Genomic DNA, 19,300 nt, shown 5'->3' on the forward strand with positions numbered 1-19,300 from the left:
CAAGTTTATAGTTGCATATTCTTGAAACTAGATATATAACTTTTTTTTTTTGACTTATTAGTCTTGTATCAGTTAGTTTGACCATATAAGTTTTATTAGAATACTTAGGCCCTATTTTTTTGGATTTATTTTCAGTTCAATTCAACTTAGTTTAGTTTAATTTAATTCAATTCAGTTAATTTCAGTTCATTAGTTTTCTCTCACAGTTTTCATTCAGTTCAGCACAGTTATGTTTAGCGCAGTTTAGTTTTGTTCAACCCAATTCAGTCCAAAAGAACAGAACTTTAATTTTTGATTTATTTTCCTTTACTTTTGGGTATTGTAGCTATTTAATTTTAAAGTTTTGCGTATACCATTTTAGCTATTCAACTGGTTACCCCTCTTTTATTTGTAACTATCATAACTTTTTGTTTAAGTTATCTATGGTTTGATAATCAAATCATCTTTCCTTAAACTTTGCATGTGTTTCGATCTTCATTTTTAACATCCATAGATACCATATATTCTCTCTCCATTCCTTCTTAATCTATATCTTGATTATAATCACTGATTTATATGTAACGAAAAAGGTAGCATATGATTCAAATATATCCTTGGTTATAACATATAATGATACATGTATTTTAGGAAATCCATTTGGTCAAAAGGTAGCCTAAAAATTCGACACTTTTTGCGGCCCTTACTTATTGTATATTGCTCGTATTTATACGGTGTTTTTTCTTTTTTCTCCCTTCTCTACTTCTACTTTCTCCCTCCTCTACTTCTCTTTGTCTTTTCTAACCTACCATAACCACCATCATCCCTTTCCCCTGGCAACCACCAATACCCCTGCAACACCTCTTCGCAACCCCCCAAACCCACAATATTCCCCTGCAAAGCCCGACCCCTACCCCTTGCTCCCTAACACTTACCGCATAAACAACCCTAGCTACCCCCACCCCTTGTAGCACCCCCGCGTGCAACTAGGTATGGCAGTAGGTTAGATTTGGACCGGATTGTGCATAATCCGACTTCGACCCTACAAGAAATCGGATTTTAAAACCGAGTCCGCCTTCGACATCCGAAAATCTGAGTCTGACTTATAATCTTAACATATGACTTCGACCCGACTTTATTTCTGCCCCATTTTTTGAATAGTCTTCTACAATATAATACAAATAATCTAATCATTACTACTCCCTTCGTCCAGAATACTCTTGACACTTATTAAGGCATGTAGTTTTAGATGATAAGAAGTTGTTTGGTTATCAATTGTTACTTTATTGAAAAATAGATGTGATAGGAATTAGTAGTTAGTTAAAGCAATATTGTTTTATTTTAAGGAGAGAGAATGTGGGCCATGATCCATGGTTAGAGTCGGTAGGTAATAATAGTGGTATTATCTTATTTGGAGGAGAGATTGTGTGGGCTAATAGTTAAAAGGTAGAATGACTAAAATAATAGTGGGTCATATCCCAAAATAGAAGTGTAAAGAATATTTTGGGACAGATAAAAAAAAAAGTGTAAAGATTAATCTGGAAAGGAGTGCGTGTTTTTCAATAATAATATGAAAACCTTATATAATACATATAACCTAAACATTACTATTATTTTTAAAAATCATTTATTCAATGAAAAATACAATTGTCTCAAGGTCGGAGTCAGATTATACATAAAGTCAGAGTCAGATTCAAATGTTGGACTTTTTTTATGGGATCCGAGTCCGACCTCCTCGATCTCGAAGTCAGCTTGAGATTTTTTTCATTCGGATAGGAATGTACTAGGGTCGGATCCAAACTACCTTGTCATCTCTACTCACAATCTCCCACCTTTGCAGCAATCCACCAACCCCATCCCCTCCTTTCTTCTTCTTCCTCCAACTCCCTTCTTCTCCTTCGTCCTCTCTTGCCATTCGCCGAAGCCTAAACACCATCACTCCTACGCTTTCTCCTTCTCACAATACACCATTTTCATCCAAAACTTTTCTTCTTCACCGTTCACATGGAACCCAATTGAAATTTCGTTTTCACCATGGTGGAATCTAATATTTTTTTCAGTTTCATGAAATAAAAAATTGATTCGATTCCTGCTAAGAAAAATTATTGAATTTTTATACTTTTGAGATAAAAAATAAACAAATATATATATAAATTACGTATAAAAATACAAACACTGTTTAGTAAATACGAACCTTAGCAAGATCCTTAAAAAAGGTCCATGTTATGTGATAGTAGAGGGAGAAGATCTCACATATGCTAAAATAAAGTAATGTTGCAATAATTTGAGAACTACCTAACCAAAATTGTTGCAACTGCCAACAAATAAATTAGAAAAGAATGATGCATATGAAATATGATTCAAAACTGCAACATCTCCTGTGTAAATGTGTCAATCATCTATAAAACCACCAATTTTAGCTTCCTCTAGGTTTATGTACACAGTGGGGTACGATAGTACTTACATAAGTACATTCATCTAATTCGTGGATTCACTTAAGCCACAAATTGAGCTCGTATCAACTATTCGTCTAGTATTTTTGGGAGTAATATATGAATTTCCTTGTAAATAATTTTGCAGAAAAACTATCAAGCTAAATTTGTCTTATTGGTATTTGGTAAGGAAAAAACCTTCTAATTTTAAGGTTGGAGGTTCAATCCCCACTAGGAACACTTTGGGAGATGGTTTCCCCTTACCATCCCTCAATCTCAAAGTGTTTGCCTGCAAACCCGGACCGGGTTAACTTTCGAGAGGCGCCGGTCTGGCAAAGCCCTTCATCTTACCATGTGGTCCCTAGTGGGAGCTCCAAAGAAATTCGCAGAAAAACTTTGTCTACTCAGTAGGTAGACTTAGTATACTCTATGGCTCATTTCCTTTAAAAAAATACTCAGTAGGTAGACTACCCATTATTAATAAAAACTTGTTGAAAGTTGTGACAATGCAGTTAACTCAACATAATAATTTTTTTAATACTCTATTAGTTGTGGATTGTCTACTCGGTAAATAAAAATACCAATGTTCCAATTTCGCCTCTTTATTCAAAGTTTATACTCTCTTTTCACAAATTAATGTTATAGGTTTTGTCCTACAACATTCGACTAACCAACACAATGTTGGTGAAACATGTAAATATATATGTGTCAATTTGTTGAAACTTTTGTTTTTGTTGTTTGCTTTTATCATAACATAAAATAAGTAATATTGCATTAAGTTCAATTCGGTAAAATGAAAAAGAAACAATATGCTTAGGTCGTGCTCTTGTGAATTGAATTTGGTTAAATTGAATAGAAATGAGAGGAACATATGATGAAGATGACCTGAAATGACAATGGAGAAACCTGAAAAATTGTAAATTCGATCAATTTATTACAATCTACCAGGCAAATTTTGGAGAGGAGAAAAGTAGAGACAAAGAAAATAAAAGGGTCTTATGTAAACATAACATCTAATTTGAAACTTCCAAAATTAGAAAGTGTAACATGTAAAAAACCCGGAGAAAGTAGTTCAATTAAACCCTCGTTCTTTTGGACTGAACTAGACTGAACTGAATTGCAGAGAGAAACTTAACATAACTGAATTGAAATTAACTAAACTGAATGAAAATAAGTCCAAAAGAACAAAGCCTAAGTTTATCTTTTTTGCTCCCTAATAAAAACTCTTTGCATGGACCATATATACAGGATCAGAAATCTTTGGATTGAGTTTGTTCCAAGGATGTCCAACACTCTTGCGAATAGTATGGCTATAAAGATGCAGGAACTATACCATGGAGATTGCCAACAAGAAGCTGGTACTTTCCCTTCAAGGAACGTTTTGGACTTTACTATGACTATGAAGACGCAAGCTAGCTAAGTCCTCATATTTTCACATAGTTCTTATCTTTTCTTTTTTATCGAACAGTTTCTGTACGTCTTTTCTTTTCTTTTTTTTATCGGATTGGTTTTGGTAATGCATAAATAATTTGCAATGAAACTTGCAAAAAAGAACGTCGAAATGAAATAGATGGGTAATAAAATTGAATATAAGAATAATAAATTAGGGATCATTACACTCTTGCACCCTTTTTACCTCATTTGGAGCAAGGTACATCGATTAAAGTAGTAACTAGTATCTGGGTTTGGGTGTTGCCTCGGGTTAGTATTGTTTTTCGAAGAACTTGATATGCATTTTTTTCCATTTTCATTAAAATATATTAAGGAAAATCCAACATTTAGAAAGTACAAATATAATAATGTGGACACTTAAAGCATGATTAAAACTTGGTTGAGATGGTAATTGTGCTATGTATAATAGCAAGATGTCATGGGGTTCAAATCTTGTTACAAGCTAATTTTACTTTTGTTAATTGACATGACTTACGTACACATTGGACAATTCTAATGGAGTAACAGAGGTACCACATGCCGTGTATATATTGTCATACACGCTTTTTTTAATGTATTTATATAGATTATTTATCATATTAGAGCGAATTTCTTTTCTTGTAGATCAATATTTAGATACTAGCGAACAGCTGAACACAAAATATGACAAGTGACGATCGTACTATGAAACTCATATGTGCACATTTTTAATGTCCTAATTATAAAAGGGTCATGTTAATATCAGTCAATCGACATATACCATTTTTTCCATAAGTTTCCATCAGCTTCTGTACCACTTTGGCGGTAATAGTAAAAATTTATCAAAAATAGCACATGTTAAGGATGAATTCAAGTTTCATGGTACTAAAAGCATCTAAAAGCAATAAGATCTAACACAATAGGTTTTAACCTCTAAAGGCTAAAGATAATTAGGAAAATTTGTCAAAATAAACCTTTTAAAGGTTCGATTTTGAAAAAAAAAAAACCTTATAAAGTATTATTCTTTGCAAAAAGAAACCACAAACTTAATTTTTCTTGCAAGGAGAAACCTATTCCCATTTTCTGGTGTGTTTTTTCTCAATTCCGGTGTTGACCATTCTATCTTTCTTTAACCCTCTATTGTCAGTAACTGCAGCACCACCCCTATGCATCTCAAAAAGCACACCGAAAAATGAGAGTAGGTTTCATCTTGCAAAAAACTTAAGTTTGTGGTTTTTTATTTCTCAAAATAATGTCTTAAGATGTTTTTTCTCGCAAAATTGAACATTTAAAAAGTTTCTTTTGACACATTTTCCAAATAATTAAGCAATGAATATATTTATTATATATTAATGCTTAAGTAGCACTCTATATTTCCATTTTTACCTGATGATATGTAGGGGTGAGCACAACCGGGTATCCGGTAGAATTTCATAGACCCGGACCCAGACCCACTGGGTATTGAAAATCTGGAATTGGAATTGGAATTGGAATTGGTCCAACCGGGTCCTAAATTTTTGGACCCAGACCCGGAACCGGTGGGTACCAGGTCCAGAACTGGGTACCCAGTTGTAAGTTTAACAACATATTAAGATGGGCCAATTGAGCTATAAATTTTTTTAAAAAAATAAATGGGTCTAAAGGCCTACTAAATACTAATTTTTTACTTAACAACTATTATCCTATTACCAATTCTATATGAGTATATGAAAAAAAACCAATTCTAAGTACTGGGTACCCGGACTTATACCCGCTCCAACCGGGTACCCAGATCCAGGACCGGTCAAACTGGGTACCCATCAGGTACCGGGTCCAAAAAAATATTACCCAGAATTGGAACCAGATGCAACTGGGTCCATTTTTTTGGACCCAGACCCGGACCCAGTTGGACCGGGTCCGGGTCTGGATCTGGGTACCTGGAATTTCTGCTCACCGCTAATGATGTGTATCCCTTAGAATTTATCTCAATATAAAATATATCACATTCTAAATTAATTTTATCTCATGCATACTCATTACTTTAGTCTTTAGTAATTGCTTGGCAAGTATCATATTCTAAAACAAAATTTATCTCATATTATTTGCAAGTACATACTAATTTATTACATTCTAAAATAAAACTTTTCTCATGCATACTCGTCACTTTAGGAATTGCGTGCATCAAAGTCTAAATAATATATAAAAATCTCGAATTAGACTAAGTTATATACGTGCTCCTATAGTCCTATGACCCGTCAAGAAAAAGAAAGAAAGAAGTATGTACTGTATTACATTGGTTAAAGTTGCAAATTGTGTATCAGATCAAGATTATTGCTTAATCAAATACCACTTGATTAGCAAGTGGTGATATTATGGGCCAGTCTTTCCCAACAAGGCAACTAAGATTTAGTGCATAAGGCCATAAAAAAAATATTTAGTGCATAAAATTGCGTTAACACTTTGCCTCCTTGTCAAGGAGAGATGAATCTTAAACCTCGAGTATCATATTATGTACGGTTAGGTATAGTATCGCAAGGAATATAATAATCTCTCGATTCTAGTATTAATATATAGAATTACCAGTTGCAAGATGCATAGAAACTGTAAACGCATCATCATCAATGAAAGTATGATAATTTTTGAGGTATATACAGGGAAGTTGCCGAGGTTGGAGTGTCTCTATGACAATTTCACGTTTACTTCCTATAAATAGGAATTATGATAATTTATTGTTCACTAGTACTTTTTTTTTCAACAAGTACAAACAAACAATAACGAGAAATTATACAATTATACCTTGTTGAGCTTTAACGGTTAGATCATGGCTTTCCCTAACTGAGTTCCTATTCACTTTTTTAATTTCACAATAAAAAAAACTCAATAGACAACTTATACTTATCTTGACAAAGACTAAGGCTATGTTCTATTCACCTTATTTTTGCTTATTTCAGATCTAATCAGATCAGATCAGATCAGATCAGAAAAAATAAGTTCAGATCAGATCAGTTCAGATCATGCTTATATTAAAAAATCATTATATCTTTCATTACATATTAGTAAAAATTATATAATTAAATATTAATAAAGTATCATTGAGACGAATCAAACAAGACCCCACATGACTATATTTTTTCTTATATATTGAGAAAAATCTAAAAGATAAGATCTTGTAATCAGATCAGTTCAGATCAGATCAGAAAAAATAAGTTTAGATCAGATCAGAAAATTTCAGGTGAACTAAACATAGCCTAAGAAGTTGGAAGAGGGCAGAATGTTTGAATAGTGCTTATTGTACTAGTATTTCTTGATTCGGAAGGATTATGACGCTCTCTTCTCTTCTATTTCGAGCCTCTTGCATCACTCTCGACATGGCCAAGCCTTCATAATACTCTTCATTATTCGCTTTAATCATACTATTTCCCGTAAAAATTATATTGCTATCCACCTTCGCACTCCATCCTATACCTGCTTTAGGATTACCTCTCCTCCCGTCTTTCTTCCATGCACCATCCGCAATTATGACACAAGCTCTTTCCCTATATCTTCCCACCATAAACTTCACCTTTCTTCCATCCTTAATTGATGTTTCATAATTTGTCTAAATTGATCTTCTCTGCTCTAACCAGCTCTTCTGCCGTATGCAGAATTTCATAAGGATTTAGTTTAATCTGATGAAATACCACATTATTTCGATGTACCCAAATCGACCACATGGTTGCACACAACCAAAGCCCTCGCTCGCTTTCCATTCCATCCTCTTTCCAAAACTTGTTCAAGACATTCCTTACCCAATCTTTCAGCGGGATGTCTACGACATTATAGATTTGAACACTTAACCATATGACCCCTTCCATACTCTAGAAACTAAAAGACAGTCTCTGAATAGGTACTCTTCACTTTTCATTTCTTGCTGGCAAAGGTAGCACTTGCCTGAAGTTGCAATACATCTCTTCTCTAAATTTGCATTCAAAGCCAAAGCCTTATTAATTAACCTCCAGATAAAGAATTTTCATTTGGGCCTTATTGACATTGCGAATATCCTATTCCAGAATTTCCTTTTTTCTCCAAAGTTTCATCGAGGATTCCAATTTTTCAATAATAATGAATATACGTCTTTAGCATTGATTCTTCCTTTTCTCATTCCTGCTCCAGACGATCTCATCCTCCATGGCTTAATTCTGCTGAATGAAAGTGCCTAGAATCATATTAGCCGAGTCTTTCTTAAAGATTCTCCAAGTTAGTGCGTTGTTACAACTGCTCATGTCCCTGTAGATCAGGTCCTTAACATTCCAGTAAGTTCAAGACTGAAATGGAAATGCGATATTTGAGCTTCAATGTTTTGCCTTTTACTCATTGTTCATCCATTATTCTCATGCTACACCTATTTCCAATCACTTTGCTAACTCCTCTCCTGCACTCAAAAACCGCTTTGCACATCCCTTTGAAAACCCCATGAAGCACCTTCAATTATCTTTCCCCTCAGGCCTAAAGTGACTTGTGTAAGTAACCAAGCTGTTGACATAGCAGCTCACACCTCATCTGCTGCCTCATAACAGTTAGCTCAATAAATTATAAAGTTAGTTAGCTTCTGTTAGTGAGTTTGTTACAAAGCTTCTTGTATAGTTTCTAAAGCTTACAGCACACACTTTCCTCATTAGTTGTATAAATTATCTTTCTTCCTTAGATTGTAGAGATTGATAACTACAGAAATAAAGAGTTTTTACTCTCTCTCAATATCTCTCTGATTTTATCATATACATTCTGATTTGATTCAACTCTAGGATGTTGAATTCACATGGTATCAGAGCCGAATGGTTCTTATAAGATCAATTAGTATTCTAATTGAAGATAATATCTACACAAATTCATTTCAATCAGTTTCTTAGTTCTGATTCAAATTTCCAGAAATTCTCTTAAATTTTCTTTCAAATCTTCAATCATTCTTCAATGGAAGTTGAAGCAAATTCTGTTCCAAATACTCCTGAAATTCTTGATAAAACTCCCTTGCATATTGGATATAGTGATCCATTTTACTTAGGTTCTGGAGATCATCCAGAACACAACTTGCTGCACATAAGTTCAATGGAGAGAACTTCTTAAGCTGGAATCGAGTAATTAGAATGGCACTTGGAGCTAAGAATAAACTGTGTTTATTGACGGATCAAGTAAGAAACCTGATGTTGAATCATCAGATTTACAGAAATGGATAAGGAATGATTTATGGTTCAATCATGGTTAATCAACTCAATGGAGAAAACCATTTCTGAAGGTTTTCTACTTCAACAATCTGCACACAATTGTATGAAGAAATACTTGAAAGGTATGGCCACTCAAATGCTCCTCAATTATTTGAACTTCATCAGAAATGACTTCTATTCAACAAAATGATTCATCTATTGTTGAATATTACTCTAAACTGAAGAGAGTTTGGGATGAAGTCAGTTAATTGAAGGATTCTCTGATTGCACTTGTGGTGCATTAGCTAACTGTGCTTGTGGATTACTCAAGAAAGTGCTCGTGCTGATTCAGAAACAAAAACTAATCCAATTTCTTGCTGGTTTAAGTTTGAAATATGGATCCTCTAAAAACTAACATTCTCATTATGGATCCCTTACCTACTGTGAATAGGGCCTATTACATCTTGTTACAAGTTGAAAAACAAAATAAATTGACTGATCAACAGCAAACTTCATCTGCTCAAATCAGTGCTTTTGCCTCTATGAAGCAGAATGCAAACTCTTCTTATTATAATTCTGGAGAAAGAAGGGATTATAAGAAGTAATAGAGGTGGACAAAAGTGACAGAAAATGTGAATATTGTAAGAAGATTGGACATACTCCATGGATCAGTGTTTTAAACTTACTGGAAATATCCCAGAATGGTTTACAACCTCAAAAACAAGCAATCTGGTAGAGGTTCAACTTCTAAATGGCAGCTCATGCATCTGAACTTTCAAATGCAAATGAATTTGTGGCTGATAATCCATTGGATTATGATCCTTCTTCTCATAAAGAGATGGCAGTAGATGCTTCCTTAGTAAATGCAGTCTACAAAGAAATGATGAAGCTGATGAAGACTCATTCTAGTGTTGCAGATCATTCTTATTCTTCTCCTTCTATCAACTTTGCAGGTAATCTTAATGCTTCCACTAAGTCATTACTTACTTGTTACAGTCAATTTGACTGGATAGTTGATACAGGAGCAACAGATCATATGATCTGTGATAAGAATATGTTTCTTACTTCCACTATCTTACCTCAACCTATTAAGGTTGGTTTACCTGATGGTAAAACTAAACTGGTTGATCTTATTGGTTCAGTTTCTATTACTCCTGATATTGCTATTTCAAATGTTTTTTTTCTCCCTGATTTTAAACACAACCTCCTCTCTGTTGGCAAGCTTTTAGATGAACATAATCTGACTGCCACATTCACTTCTACATCTTGTGTGTTTCAGGACATTGTGACTAACAAAGTCAAGGCCACTGCTGTGAGACAAGCTGATCTATACAAATTTGTATTAGATTTTTCTCAATTGTCTTCTCTAAGTACTGTTTCTCATGTTAGTACTTTACCTTCATATGAAATTTTTCATTCTAGACTTGGTCATCCATATGTTCACAAAATGAATAAGATGTCTACTTTGTTTGCTTCAAAACAGGATTCAGTTTTCGATTGTGAACCTTGTATATATGCCAAAATGCATAAATCCCCTTTCCCTATTTCTTCTTCTCATGCTTCTGAGCTTTTTGGTTTACTTCATGTAGACCTTTGGGGACCTTATAAACAGCCTAGTCTAACTGGTGCAACATATTTTCTCACCCTTCTTGATGACCACAGTTAGGGATGGCAGGTGGGTATAATTTGGCGGGTTTCGCACCGCATCCGCCCCAGTTGGGGCGGGTATGGATATGACTTTGGTGGGTAGTGGGTGGGTATGGATACGAAAAGTCAAATCCGCCATGGGTGGTGGGTAGGTGGTGGATATGAGGTCACATCCGCCCCAAATCCACCCGCCCCGCCCAATATCCGCCCGCCCCGCCCCATATCCATCCGCCCCGTATAATATTTACTAATTTACCCTTTATAAAATAAAGAATTGTTCATAAATCTAAAAAATTGTAAAAAATAATTAAGAAATATGAATACTAAGAATGTGTATTTTGTTTTCTTGGAAATGGATGTTTGTAATAACTAATTTATATAATAGATTATATATAGAAAATAAATCAGGTGGGCAGGTGGAAAATCCACCTAGGTGATGGGCGGGTATAAGTGGATAATGGATATCCACTTGGGTGGTGGAGCGGGTGTGGGTATAACCTTATACCCACGTGGGCGGAGGTGGATATGAAAACTTGTACCCGCCATGGTTGGCGGGTAGGTGGTGGGTATGGAAAATTTAGGTGGAGGTGGGTGTGGATTTAGGGGTATCCGCATCCGCCCCGCCCATTTGCCATCCCTAACCACAGTAGGGTCACTTGGACTCATTTAATACATTCTAAAACACAAGTTCCTCTCATTTTATCTCAATTTCTTGCACATATTGAGACACAATTTGGCTTACATTTGAAATATATAAGGAGTGATAATGGAACTGAGATTATCCAGAGTTATTGCACTCAACTTTTTGCTCAAAGAGGTATCATACATCAAAGAAGTCTTCCTAATACTCCCCAACAAAATGGGAGAGTCGAAAGGAAACATAGACATCTCTTAGATACTGCTAGAGCAATTCGAATGCATGCACATTTACCTATAAAATTTTGGGCAGATTGCTTATTAGCAGCCACTTATCTTATTAATTTAATGCCTACTGTCATCCTGGATTGGAAAACACCTTTTGAAGTGTTAATGAAGAGACCACCTACCTATGATCATTTGAGAACAATTGGTTGTTTGTGCTATGGTGAAACTAAAACACCTGACAAGTTTGCTCCAAGAGCTACCAAGTGCATCTTCCTTGGTTATCCTTTTGCTCAGAAAGGATACAAATGCTATGATCTTAGTACACACAAAATTCTTCTTAGTAGGAATGTAAGATTTCAGGAACATGTTTTTCCTTTTAAATCTTCACTTACTGTCTCTTCTTCACCTTCTGTTTCTTTACCTCCTGTTCCTCAGTTGGTTAATCCTGCTATTCATGATCCTCAGGATAATCTAACTTCTCCAGTTAATATACCACCTTTTATTACTACTTCTTCTCCTTCTACCTCTCCTATTTCTTCTCCTACTACTTCTTTTCATCCTACTTCTCCTATTTCTTCACCATCTGTTACTTCTCCTGATATTTCTCACTCTACTTCTCTCTCTATCCCTCCATCTATTCCTAATCCTCCTAGAAAATCTTCTAGACATATTCACCCTCCTGCAAAACTAGCAGATTTTGTTGTAGACCTTCCCACTCTACATCATACTTCTCAGGATACTTCTAGTTCTCAAAGTTTTAATGTTTCTCTCTCCCCTATTTTTTCTACATACAGTCCAGAACATTTAGCTAGTCTAGCTAATGTTTTATCTTCCACTGAACCTGCAAATTACAAACAAGCCAGTCAAGATAGTAGATGGATTGAAGCTATGAATACAGAACTTTCAGCTTTGGAAAAAAATTAGACTTGGGATCTTGTTACTTTACCACAAGGTCATAAGGCTATTGGGTGTAAATGGGTCTACAAGACCAAATACAACCCAGATGGTACTATTGAAAGATGCAAAGCCAGATTAGTGGCTAGAGGTGATAGGCAAATTGAAGGCAAGGACTTCAAACACACTTTTAGTCCAGTTGCCAAATTCAGTACAGTAAGGATTCTTATGGCTCTAGCTGCTGCTTGTAACCTTGAGCTTCATCAATTAGATATTAACAACGCATTTCTTCATGGCTATGTTGAAGAAGAATTGTATATGCATCCACCTCAAGGATACCCTAAAGCTTCCCCAGGGCAAGTTTGCAAATTAAAGAGATCATTATATGGATTAAGACAAGCATCAAGGCAATGGAATTTAGAATTGACCAAGTTCTTACTTGCCTATGGTTTTACTCAATCAAAATTGGACTATTCCATGTTCATCATGAAGACTGATTCAGATTTACTTATAGTTGTTGCTTATGTAGATGATTTATTGGTGGCTGGTACCAATTTATCTACTACTACTCATCTTAAAGCACAACTACATCAAGCTTTCACTATAAAGGACCTTGGAGAATTAAGGTACTTTCTTGGCATAGAGGTTAAACGTGATACTTCTGGGATTCTTTTAAACCAACGCAAATACATTCTTGATTTGCTTAAAAACTGTTCTATGGAATCTTGTTCTTCTGCTGCTGTTCCTCTCCCTAAAGGCCTCAAACTCAGCATTTATGATGGAGACAAACTTCCTGATCCAGAGATATACAGAAGAATCATTGGTAAATTGCTTTATTTTAAACATGACTCGACCTGACATAAGCTATGTTGTTCAGCAACTTAGTCAGTTTCTTTCTGATCCCAGAATGCCACATTTTTTGGCTGCTCAACATGTTCTTAAATATTTGAAAGGCACATTACATCATGGCTTATTCTACTCAGCTCAGAATTCTCTTCAAGTTGCTGCATATTGTGATGCAGACTGGGGGACTTGTCATTACTCAGGCAGATCTCTCATTGGTTACTGTGTTTTCCTTGGCTCCTCTCTTATCTCATGGAAAACTAAGAAGCAAAAGGTGGTTTCTAAAAGTTCTACTGAGGCTGAATATCGTAGTATGAGTCATACTACAAGTGAACTTGTCTGGCTAGTTGGCCTCCTTAATGATCTCCATATTCATCCTTCTCTTCCTATTTCTCTATTTTGTGACAATATTGCTGCTCAACATATTGCAGCCAATCCTATTTTTCATGATAAAACGAAGCATCTCAAGATTGATTGTCATTATGTTCGAGAAAATGTTCAATCAGGTTTCATTGCCACACATCATGTCAGTTCCTAGATGCAGCTTGCTGACATTATGACTAAAGCTCTTGGAGCTGTTCAACACAAGTTTCTCACTGTCAAGCTAGGAATGCTTCTTTCTGACTAAACATCACATTTCAGCTTGAGGAGGGGGTGTAAGTAACCAAGCTGCTGACATAGCAGCTCACACCTCATCTGCTGCCTCATAACAGTTAGCTCAATAAATTATAAAGTTAGTTAGCTTCTGTTAGTGAGTTTGTTACAAAGCTTCTTGTATAAGTTTCTAAAGCTTACAGCACACACTTTCCTCATTAGTTGTATAAATACTCTTTCTTCCTTATATTGTAGAGATTGATAACTACAGAAATAAAGAGTTTTTACTCTCTCTCAATATCTCTCTGATTTTATCATATACATTCTGATTTAATTCAACTCTAGGATGTTGAATTCACAACTTGTGATTGCTTATACTTTCAGTTGAGAATTTTGGAAACTCACATGTCTTTCTTTTCATGAATTTTAACAGTTTGCTTTGTTAACAAAGTCAAATTAAAGCACGAACATTATAATGCTTATTATCCCGCCCATTCCCTTAGGAAGTTCAGTTATCTCCATCCGTTTCCAAAAGATTGGTTGCTTCTCTTATTATTCCTCCACAAGAATCTTGCAAATATTTTGAGAGTACATGTTGACAAAGCGAGGCAAGAATTGCATTAATCAACAAAACTTCCCCAGCATGAGACAATGTCATATTCTTCCATTCCCAAACTCTTTTCTGAACCTTTTCAACAAGGGGTTGGAACTTACTCGCGCTTCCTCCATCTACCTCTATATTATTGCCCAAGTAGTTACCCAACTACTCTGAAGGAGTACCTAAAAGGCTCCTCATATATCTTTAAAATTTACCTGGGGTTTTGGGGATAAACATAACAATGGATTTTGCAAATATATTACCTCACCTCGGTATTTAATTTGCTGAATTTTTGGATTATTTCCTTCACTACCACACAATATATATCGCAGATTAGCCTTAAAGAATAGAAGCGAATCATCTGCAAAAAAACAGGTGGGAAATCGACGGGCTTCTCCTCGAGATTTGAATCCCTTTGATGTGTTCTTCACCTTCAGCTTGGATAATCATTTTCGAAAAAATATTCCATAACGTACCATTATGAAGAGGTATAGTGAAAGAGGATCCCCTGCCGTAAACCATAGGACAACTTTATCTTCTTCGATACTTCTCCATTTATTAGAATGGAGTAAGAAACCGTAGAGCCATATTACATAATCCAATGCTTACTAGTTACTAGTAGCATGGAAATTTATCTTTCTAGCATCCAGTCAAGGAATTTTCAACTCATCTTGTCATATGCTTTAAACATGTCAATTTTAATCTCGACCAAGAATTCATTCCCTCTCTTTCTGTTTTTAATTATGTTCATCAGCTCATGCGCAATCAGTCAGTTATCTGACAACAACCATATCCTATAACAAAAGCATTTTAGAACAGGGAGATCAGCATCTGAATGATCAGCTTCAGTCTGTTTACCAAAACTTTTGAAATTATTTTGTACAACACATTGCACAAACTAATCGGCATGAACTGACTTGCTTTTTCTGGCTTATCCAACTTTTGGAATTAAGAAAATCGGTGTTAAGTTCCACTCCTAGAGGATATGTCCATGATCAAAAAAATGTTGGACTGCCTCTATTACATCTTGGCCAACCACATCCTAGTGCTTTTGGTAGAAGGTTGTAGGTATACCATCAGGACTCGGAGCTTTGAGTGGAACCATCTGAAAGATTGAAATTATAATAAGAATTAATAATAATAATTAGTAATAATAATAATAATAGCAATAATAATTAGTAATCATAGTAATACTAATAATAGCAATAATAATAATAATAGTAGTAGTAGTAATAATAATAATAATAATAATAATAATAATAATAATAATAATAATAATAATAATAATAATAATAATAATAATCTGGACTGAAAGTAACTTAATTGAATTGAATTGAAATTAATTGAACTGAACTGAACTGAAAGTAAGTCCAAAAGAACAGGACCTAAGTTACTAGTCATTAGATTAAAAATATATATACTTCCTCCGTTTTTTTTTAGATGTTACACTTTCTATTTTAGGAAATTTTAAATTAGATGTTACACTTTTATTTTAGGTAATAACTTCTCTCTATCTCTCTCCTATCACATGTTCACATGGGGCCCTTTTGTTTTTCATTCTCTCTATCTCTCTCCACTCCAAAAATTACCTAAGAGTCCGTGATTTGAAAAGTGTAACATCTAAAAAAAAAACAGAAAAAGTAATCAAAACTCTTGAATAAAAAAAAAAAAATTTGACAAAGCACAATGTCATGCTCCGTAATGTAATCAGTATGTGGTTCAGAATTTTCAAAAGATAAGGGTAACATTGTGAGCCTCTTCATCCCAAAGTAACTATGAAAGCTTCCTACCTTAAAAAGGAAATATATTCCTGTTAGAAAACAATTCTCAAATGAGGTAGATTTTGAATGAATATTATACCGACATAGGAGTTAGTTTGAGGTAAAATAATGCTTAGGGGTGAGCCTATAATTGACATGAAAGTCAATCAATGCAAATGCCACCTATAGCATCATGATTCATGATCAAACTTGATGGTGAGATTGATGGAAGAAAACCTCTTTTACTCAAATTGGAAAAGCCAAAGACAATAAGTCAAGGATGTTGCTTGTTCTGTATCCAATTCCTCGTAAGTGCTATGCTTGTCTTGTCAACATTCAAGAGAGAAAAGATATGGGGACCATTAAGGTATCAATCTAAAAGTTGTGTGGTGAAAAAAGGCTACGTTTCTTACTTTCTTATATAAAAAAAAAATAAAATTAAAGAGAGTGGACCCTCTAGCAGGTTATGAAAACTTTACCTGATTTTAGTAAGTTAAATGAGATATAGCGATATAGTATGACGTGAAAGTATATGTAGTGGTGTCAGAAACAGATCTGACCGCTGGGTCAACCTGATTCTGACCTGACTTGAACCTGGTTCGACCTGTGAGGGTCAATCTCCAAACCTGACCGAAACCTGACCTGGGATTACCCAGACCTGATCGGCACCTGGCAAGATTATATCCTGACCTGTTCAGACAGACCTGCTTTCAAACCCGAACCCGACCGTAATGAGCAAGATATTATTAAAATTCAATATTTTTTTATATCTACAAAATCATTTAAATATGTTAATTTATAAAACTTTTTATATTTAATATTTAAATAAAATAAATAATTAAATTACATTTAATTTAATTTAAGAATTTTGAATATGTACTTGTTTATATTTTCATTTAATTACCCAATATCCTCATTTTCAAATAATATTAAAAAATATCTGGTTATACTCCAAAATTATAATCCATTTTAGTATTCTACTAAAATTTCTCCATTTTTTCTACCAAATTATCCCATTTAATATTCTACCAAATTTGCTACCAAATAATATTTCAAACTTTCATAACCCTATACTAAAGAACAACATATGAATATGAAATTCATTCTTATTGAAGTAAAAGTTAAAGCATATACAATGAAGTAAAAGTTACAGCAAATTTGAATTGAATTGATTGTTTAACTTTACATCTAGAAAATTAAAGAAATGAATCTACAATTCAGTAATTTACAGAAATTTGGGCAAAAAAAAAATAATTCAGTGCTTGAAATTGCATCTTCATTCTTCACTTAAAAATTTGCAAGAAAGATGTTTCTTCAACTTCTAGCTCAAATCTTCTACATAACCTGGTCTTTAGATCTGGAAAATTAGAAAAAAAATAAAGAAAGACAAAATTCTCAAAACCAAAGTTGATACTCCATAATTAACGAGAGCTAAAGAGTAACTTACCATCCAACAACAATGAAGCAAGAAGGGAAGAAAAATCAAAATCGAAAAGGGAGATCATATTTGTCCTCAATTCTTTCAATCTCCTCTTCACCTCATTTGTGATGAAATCATCATCATCATCGTCCATATCTGTGGGAGCATCCATAGCAACTGATTTTCCAGAAACATTATTAGTCTCATTGTTTGGTTCCTCCGGGTGTGGAATCGGCTTCTCCTCTAGATCTTCCTGTGATTTGGGCTTACGAGCTTTCTTAAACCTTCTTACTTTAAAGAAATCCATAACCAATTATACAACAACAATCACAAGATGGTCCTCCTTCAATGGCAACAACAAGACTCTCAACTTAACAAACATTCCGGCGATGATGAGAATCAGAAATTGATGAGAGAGACTCATAGATAGTGATCATTGTAAAGTGATGGATTTTAAAAAAAAAAAAAAAAAAGATCTGAAGCAATGGAGTTGAAGGATTAAGAGTTTTAGAGAATTAGAGAATTAGAGAATGAGATGAGGAGGCCGGTGGGCAGATGAAAGATTGAGAGGGGTGGGGATTAGGGTTTTAGAGAGGATAGATGGAAGAAATGAAAATGGGTTTTAGAGATTGATGGTTAGATTTTGATCTTTCTTAAATCAAAGGGTTCTAATTCATGATCCATTATATTATTTCTTGACCAATGGGAAAAGAGAATGCTCTAACACATGGATTGATGACCTAGCACACATGATTGATAATCTTCTATTCTTATAAGTTATAATCTTACTAATTATTGTCTTGGTTTAGTAACTTACTAACTTTAAATTGAAATTTTGATTATTTTTATTGAAATTATTATGATTAGTATTTAAGCCATAACTATCATTTATTAATTAACATATTATTATTGTTATTATTATTGTTGTTGTTGTTGTTGTTGTTGTTGTTGTTGTTGTTATCGTGTTATTTTATTATTATTATTATTTGGAATCGTAATGCGTACCATAATCGAGTCATTTATATTTTATATAAATCTAGTAATTGATCGTATTTTCGTAGTTAATATATAATTCTCATTATATTATCGGTAGTTGTACTATTAAAGCATATTAAGAGTCGGTACTCCTCATACTTGTTTAATAAATCACGTATTCACTATTAATGGTTCCAATATTATAATCGTCTTAATACATTTAAGCCTATTGATAAAATAGTTTCTTTATAGTCACATATATATACAAAGTTAAGATAATACCACAAATACTATATTTAGTAACTAGTAAGTACTTGTTAGCAATTAACTTATTGATGTCACTTTTAATAAGTTATAGTTAGCTTTTATACGGGGTAATGATTTAGGGATATAATTTACTATTATTAATATTATGCAACATATGAACCCGTGTTATAATCACGTAGGCCTCATATAGTCATATGAACCGTCGTTGTAAATCTATGAATGTATGATTATCATTTGTTATACTATTTATTGTTATTATTATTGTTATTGTTATTGTTATTGTTATTGATTATTCCTCTTCGTATTTGTATTACTATAATAATAAATCCTTTATATGAAGTTTTGAATTGATCTTCTACTCGTTATTATTGTTGTTGGTTATGAATTATGATATATAATATTAAAACATATGAAGAGTCGCTCTACTCCTTTACTCATTAGGGTGGTTTTACGCAGTTGATTAG

The 19,300-nt window shown here is 34.0% G+C and overlaps 1 protein-coding gene across 2 annotated transcripts; it reads right to left on the reverse strand.

Moving 5' to 3' along the window:
• Positions 1-17,262: 17,262 nt before the first annotated feature.
• On the reverse strand, positions 17,263-18,142 carry LOC125498285 (uncharacterized). Of its 2 annotated transcripts, none has more exons than XM_048646286.2 (2): positions 17,622-18,142; positions 17,263-17,523 (listed from the first exon to the last, which is right to left on the reverse strand). In XM_048646286.2, exons 1-2 carry the CDS (start codon positions 17,899-17,901, stop codon positions 17,510-17,512), a joined length of 294 nt encoding a protein of 97 aa, XP_048502243.1. In that variant the 5' UTR covers positions 17,902-18,142; the 3' UTR covers positions 17,263-17,509. The 2 variants fall into 2 exon arrangements, with proteins under 2 accessions (XP_048502243.1, XP_048502242.1); XM_048646285.2 differs by having other exon boundaries at positions 17,263-17,531.
• Between the last annotated feature and the right edge of the window lie 1,158 nt (positions 18,143-19,300).

This window comes from Beta vulgaris, chromosome 6 (assembly GCF_026745355.1).
Source record: "Beta vulgaris subsp. vulgaris cultivar EL10 chromosome 6, EL10.2, whole genome shotgun sequence".
Classification (NCBI taxonomy): Eukaryota; Viridiplantae; Streptophyta; class Magnoliopsida; order Caryophyllales; family Amaranthaceae; genus Beta; species Beta vulgaris.

What these genes read in the sequence shown, in the direction of transcription:
- LOC125498285 (XM_048646285.2), bottom strand. Translation starts at nt 17,901, where the DNA reads ATGGATTTCTTTAAAGTAAGAAGGTTTAAGAAAGCTCGTAAGCCCAAA. An exon ending in TGCTTCATTGTTGTTGGATG is followed by an intron (nt 17,532 to 17,621) that starts GTAAGTTACTCT and finishes CTAATTTTCCAG; the next exon opens with ATCTAAAGACCAGGTTATGT.